This window comes from Harpia harpyja, chromosome 5 (assembly GCF_026419915.1).
Source record: "Harpia harpyja isolate bHarHar1 chromosome 5, bHarHar1 primary haplotype, whole genome shotgun sequence".
NCBI classification, from domain to species: Eukaryota; Metazoa; Chordata; class Aves; order Accipitriformes; family Accipitridae; genus Harpia; species Harpia harpyja.
In genome coordinates, this window is record NC_068944.1 from 4,077,852 (window position 1) to 4,084,775 (window position 6,924).

The 6,924-nt window shown below is 36.8% G+C and overlaps 1 protein-coding gene across 1 annotated transcript in view; it reads left to right on the forward strand.

Moving 5' to 3' along the window:
- The window catches only part of RPRD1A (regulation of nuclear pre-mRNA domain containing 1A), a 46,704-nt gene extending 41,245 nt beyond the window's left edge, over nucleotides 1-5,459 (forward strand). The window contains exon 7 of the mRNA XM_052786827.1: nucleotides 767-5,459. Within this exon, the coding sequence (XP_052642787.1) occupies nucleotides 767-916 (150 nt within the window). The 3' untranslated portion in view covers nucleotides 917-5,459. The remainder of the gene's footprint in view (nucleotides 1-766) is intronic.
- The last annotated feature ends 1,465 nt before the right edge of the window (nucleotides 5,460-6,924 follow it).

Sequence of the window (6,924 nt, forward strand, 5' to 3'; positions counted from 1 at the left end):
TGTCTTGTATTCTTAATAGGTGAACACTAACTATATTCTAGTGCACTGGTTTACAGTGTTAAATACTTTATCTTGTATAATGTTGTTTCATGTGAAAAGTTCTTCATAATCATTAAATATATGAATTATGAGTGGTTTGACCTGTATTCCAACACAATGTGAAATCCTAAGTCCCCAGTTCTAAAAGTTTCTGAAAACTCAGCGTTCGATCCATAAATGTACTGATGCAATATGGTTTTTATTATAAAAGTTAATACAAATACTTTTATGATTGGTCAGCTTGGTGGGGCTGATCACCAGGCCTGGTTAGGTGGTATGTGGTTGGCTTTTATTCTTTCATCAGTATGAGCTGAAAGTAACTTCTTTGACATCAGCAAGTTTATCCTGTCATACTCTGAGTGACAGTAGAGTGTGTGTGTCAATTATCCTTAATACAGTTTCTAAGAATAATCCCATTCTACTAGTTGCATGGGGAAACGTGTGTAGCTGTGTTAACTGGGATTGTCTTCCTTGTTTAGCATTTATGTACTTAACGATTCAAAGCAAAATAATCCCATGGCTATGCTTCCGAAGTCAGATGCTGAGAAAATGCTAGACCTGATGTCTCTCCCTCCAAAACACCCAGTTCTCTGGGTTCTCACCTGTTAAAGGATGTTTAGTCATCTAACTTGCAGATGGAATACTTTATTTGGAAAACGTCAAGTGCAGTAAGTAGTAGAGATGGTATTAGCAAAAGAGCCTCACGTTGAATTCTTCTGCATTACAGGAGTACAAACGCAAGCTAGCCAGAGTGTCCCAAGTACGGAAAGAACTCAGGTCACGCATCCAGAACCTGCCTGATCTCTCTCGACTTCCCAATGTCACGGGCAGCCACGTACACTTACCATTTGCAGGAGACATCTACAGCGATGATTGATTACAAGAACATCCTTCCATAACCTCTACTTTTCTGTGAAATGAGGGGTAGGTCAGAATGATTGGTACACTTGTAGTATTATTTTTGTATATTGTTGGAGAGTGTCAGTAAAAAAACTCTAATAATTTATAAAAAATGGTTTAAAAGTTGATTTGTTTACTATTTTATTGGCGAGTGAACATAAGGGTACATTTATAAAAGTGGCATCTGTGTCTGTTACATTGAAGAATGGATAATTATCTTATCTTTTGTAAAGATTTTAGTTGGGTGCCCTCAAAAAAACATGCTAAGGTTTTTCTTATGTACCCTATATTTAACGTAGATCAACATATAATCAACACATACTTCTAACTCGAGACATTTCAGTTGCTAGTGAGGGAGTGAAATGCAGAAATCACAAGCTTATGTTTGCAAGAAGGTTGATGCAATTTAGTGCAAAGTTAAAAGTGATCTTACTGTCCATTACATTTAAATTACCCACTCCCAAAACAAGTCAGGTAGGTTTTTTTGAAGTAAATGTTAGTCACCAATTTTGTATTGGAAAACATAAATCATGTTACACTGAGCAGATCTTTAAATGACTCAAAATATTACAATATTTTAGTATCACTTAAAAGTCAGTGTAAGAAACTATACAATCGACCCATTTAATTATGTTTCAAAATTGTAACCTTCTTTTTACAGCTGCTTAGTTTCTAAATTGAGGGACCATTCATTTGTACTCTAATCCCTTTCTGGAACATCCGTCTCCATCTAAAAAGGTTAATCCCAGAAATGTGAAGCCATTTTACAGCTTTAATTAAATTGAAAGGTCATTCTCTAAACTGTCCCAATTGTTAAATGCCCATTATTAAAGTTCGACAATGCTATGTACCATCCATACACGCAGCACCACGATGATATAGCCATGCTGTACGTCCTCTTCCACTGAGAAACCCCGGAGGCCAGCATAGGCTTCCAGCCCTGCACCTCCACCCGCTCCAGCAAACGTTTCTAGATCTTGGTTGTCTTTTCTCACAGAACAGGAGGAGACAGTTCAGGCCTGTGTACGAGTCAAACAGTGGAAAATTATTGCCGACTGTCGTTTTTTAAAAAAGTCCTTTGCATGGCACAAATGTGGTACTTGTCTACAGGTAGCTGAATTTGTGAAAAGTCCTTGTTACCATGCTATGCACCAGCTTTTAAGTTCACTTAAAAACTTAAAAGATACAGACAGGCATCTAGCAAATTGCCAGAAAGTTGAGGCTTTTCAGTCAATTGGAATTAGGCACGTAATTGTTGAAAGAGGTATATAAAAATGCCTACCTGTGCCCTTGGCATTTAGATGACCTTAAAAACCTGAGCTGCAAGTGTTTGAGTTGAAGAGATCATCGGAGTATTTAATGATTGCATTTTGCTCATGGGTTTGCACTTGTCAGGCATTGTTTTCCATCAGTTAAGTAAGTTCCCAGTTTGCAAGTTTAATTCTCCTTCTCACATGAAAGCAAGTTTTCTTAGAAAAATCTATTCTTCCTTTTCAAAAACCACAACTCAAAATAGTCCTGGAGTGAAACTGTTCAAGATAGTGATCTGTCACTTGTTATTGACTTCTACAGGCCTAATCACTAGAATACTTGTTGGATGTGAATGGAGAATAATCTTTCTCTTTAAAATAGATACACTTGGTCATAAGCACCTCAGTCCAATTATCTTTTCTCATGGAGGTTGCCATGAATTAGACCTCAGTTAAGTCGGGAAGAAACCCCAAAAGATAAAAATACAAGCTGTTGACATAGCATTTGGTAGCATGCAATGTAGAATACTAATTTCATCAAAAAATCTGACAGATAGGAATGCTGAAAATAGTTCATCAGAGCTCGCTAGCTGTCCAAAGATTTGTAAGTTTTGAGTGGCAGTTTTCCACTCCATAGGAAAAAGGAGCTAACTATAATGAATCCAGAGGAGTGTTTCTTTAGTTTAATATGCAAAATTAAATAACACTTATTGGCATCTTTTCGGTGTAGATTCTTGATAAGAAAATGAATGTTCAGGTACAGTTTTAATGTTTTGAATATTTCTGTTCTAGTACATTAAACTCAGCGCATAAATTCTTATATACATGTATGTGCATTACAGTTGCAGTTAAAGCTCAGTCTTGCTAAAGAATAGCACCAAATTTGTGTTAAATGTTAAAAAAGCTTACTCTATTAAGAATTATAAAACAAATCATAAAACAAGAAGGATAAATAGTGAGTTCACGGTTGAATCCCATCCATGGAAAACTTAATTTGTACCCAGAGGTGGTAATAAGTGCAGTGGCATGGCTTGCTCAGGGTGCATTGAAGGATCTAAGTCTTGGATACTCAAAACCACAGGGAATTAAGCTTAAACAGACTTTTGCTACCTTAATTAAAAATAGTTATAATAATAAAGTTGAATGCTGAATTTCCTTGATCTCTCAAGAGTATTGAAAAAGACATGACACTTTTACTTCACTAGGCTTGTTTTTCCTGTTCATAACTCTTAGTGATATCGTTGCTTATCTACAGATAATGTAGAACTGATAAAAGAAGGAGGAAAAAATCTCAACTTCCTGATGTATATAGGCTTTAATTTTGAGAAAGTGCTATTTTCTGGATATATTTTTCTTTATTTTACTGTGAAATTGTTTACTTCAAGGAATATTTCGTAGCTGGGGTTTTGGAAATGATCCCTCCACATTTGTTTGGAAAAGAGGACTTGCAGAAGGTAAAGGTCACTCTTATAGCAAGTGTCATATATTAGTGGCTGAATGGTACGTTGTTTGTTATTTATATGGGAAAGGCATCAGATATCGACTAGTTAGAAGATTTATATTGTAACTGTAATAGTATAGCAGGAGATAACATGGTATGATACAAATGCAGCCCTGTAGTATCAAAAAATACCTCCAAATTCTCAGGTTCCAAAGCTTAACGTACGTACTTCTGACATCTCAGGAAGAAAAGAGACTGGGTAGGGAAAGGAAGGGTGCCTACGAGCTGAAAGGGAGAACACGCCTGGGTGGAAATGAAAAGCAAAACAAATGTCAACTTTTGTCAAAACAGAAATAGCAGTGTGAAACTGGGCAGCACAATGTTGTAGCTGTAGATGGGATTATACAATAGAACTGCTTTGGGGTGTTACCACCCTGGGAAGGAAAATGTGTGGGTGTACCTTGCCCGTCTCTTCTAGCGTGGTCTGAATCTACTCAAACCAGAACACTGACCCTACAGAAGGCACAATTATAAAATATCTGAACATTTTTCATCTAATAATGAAAGCATGATAATTAGATTATTTGCTTCACTATATTGCACTTTTATTGAGCATTCTCCAAAAAAAGCAACGAGATTCCTGCAGCTCTTTGCCGCATGAGAATGCTTACCTTGGAGGTCACTGGGACTGCTTGTATATTCTACTGTTTGCAGGCTCAAGCTGTGTTTCTGCATAATGTTTTGAAAGATATCAGGAATATTACCCCGATTCTGTGGTTTTAAAAATAAATGTGAAGCCCTTAGTTACAAAAATTACCATTCTTAGAAATTCTGTTTCATTACTCCTTTTGAAAATTAAACCACAGCCTGCAGTAACATTAGCTTGTCTGTTTCACTCTGTTAATGTTTGTATTAATATATTAAAACAAACACCTCAGTTAATCCCTAGCAACACAACCCAAACTACATGCTTATTATGTATTTTATCTGAGTAGCCTTCTGAGTGTTGAACTGAGAGCTTTCATTATGATAAAATTACATTCCTGTTTCCCTGAAGTTTAAAAAGACAATGTGTTAGGACTTCCATAGACTAATACTGCTCTCACAAGTCAGTGGGAACTCAGTCCGGTAACTTCAGGGATGACCCAAAATACATACCTAGGATGCAGTATGTGCAGATGACCATGGAAGACATGGAAATCATACCTAGGCTTGGTTGGCCCTCTACAGAAGAGCTGGCTTTCAACCTTTTGAAACGTAAGCAAATAGATTAATAGGTGGGGGGTTTTTTAAGTGGAAAAATTAATGAACTAGAAAACCAGCATGTCTAAAATTTGACGGTTACATTTATAAATATTTAGGGCCAGTTCTGCTCATTACTCATGCATATAATCACAGTGACTATTCCTGCAAGTAAGGAAAGCAGACTCAAATGTAGTGTCTGAAGTGGAATTTTTTTTTTTAATGAATGACCAATTTTGTCTCAGCTCCTATTTCAGTGTGTCATTTATCTTGATTAAGTAGTAAATCTCTTCCATCTTGTTATTTAGAAATCTAATTCTGATTTCATCTTTACAATATTTAAAGTATCCTACTAAGCATGATGTTTTTGTGGGAATTTGCAAAAGTTCAATAGCACTCGTTACTTGTTTGCAACAGAAATAGACTCATTTGTTAAAAGCTAACAAGAAAAGTTTGAAATGTAAAGATGTTTCATTATTGTGCTTTTCTGACAGAACGTGTAATCCTTGTGTAATTTATGTCCTCAGAATAACACCTGTATGTATGCTCTTTCATATTTAATAGAATAAAACATTGTTGTAAAAACATCTTTGAAATCATTGTTTATTGCTTGCCTACTCAATCTCTTGGTGTGAAATGGCTTTAATGTAAACTGCTCGCTATACTTACTTAGGAGTCAACCAAAATCTCATAGTGATGCTGGGGAAATGGTCAATACTAATTTTGAAGTTGTTTACTCTCTGCATTTGTATTTTGTGTGACAATTTTCAGTGAGGAAGCAGTGCATTAAGAAGTTTGAGGTCATAGCTTTAGAACTGTAAATTTCTTAAAAAGAAATACTGTTCACATACCATCTGGTTTGGCTGAAGTTTGTGTTTCTTCAGAGGGCGCTGGGTGTGGGGGAACCAGCTGTGATATGCCAGCTTGAGGTTCCCAATACTCAAAAATGGGAACACGGCTCAAACTGATGTTTCAAAATAAAACACTCTTTAGTTGAGCTGGTTATACGAAGACACACTTTGTAACATTTTCAATATATGGTATAATGCTCTTACTGTCAGTGATATACATACCATTGCCTAAGTAGAATTTGTATGAGCTGGGAAATAACTCTCACTCTATAATTAAATGCCTGTACGCAGGGCTGTATGCTAACAGAGAACCTTCTTGGTCTTGCTTTACAAAGCCTGGGTGAAATTCTGGCCTCACTGAAGTCAGTGAGGCTGTTTCCTCTCTCTGGAGTCATTCTTCCAACGCAAACCAGTAATGCTGCATGGCAGAGGTTCGGCGGGGAGGCTCAGCAATAGTCTGTTGCAGCCGGCAGTTAACCTCCAGTGTTTCATCGAGTACAGGAATGTAATATACATTCTGAAGGGAAGAGGACCTCAGGTGTGTGTATATGTGTAGATAGGTATGTGTGTGTATATATTTAGGTGTATACATATATATATCCATCTGATGTGTGTATACATGTCTATACCTATATACATCATAGATACAGATATGTATAAACATATACACGTGTGCGTATCTCTATATATATGGTTTTCAATACATTGATTCTGTGAAAGTCCAGGAACAGAAAAAGACTGTATTAGAGGCTTAGGAATAACATAAAAGCACTTCAGATGATAGATAGAAAATGCCAACATTATTTCTGCCCAGCATTTTGAAGCACACTTGTAAAACAAGGAATGGCACATACTAGTTTGGTTTTTTTTTTTTTTTCTTTTTTCCACAGTGAAGTCTGATAGCTTGCAATAGCAATCCCTTACACCACCACATCTGGACATGTCTGACAACTCTAGTAATTACAAAGAAAAAGATGGTGTTTGGAGCACACCAAGACTCTGTCTACATTAACAAATAGCACATTGCAATAGTAAGGGACCTGGAGTGCAGGACACCTGAAGCTCAGTGCCTGCCAACCACGCTACACCTCTTGGAGATGTGTACTTCTGACTAGCTCTCCTGTGATCCTGTGGGTAGATTGCCCATGAGCGTTCGCAGCACACCGGATCACGTCTTTTATCCATTATCTGTAGTTTTATC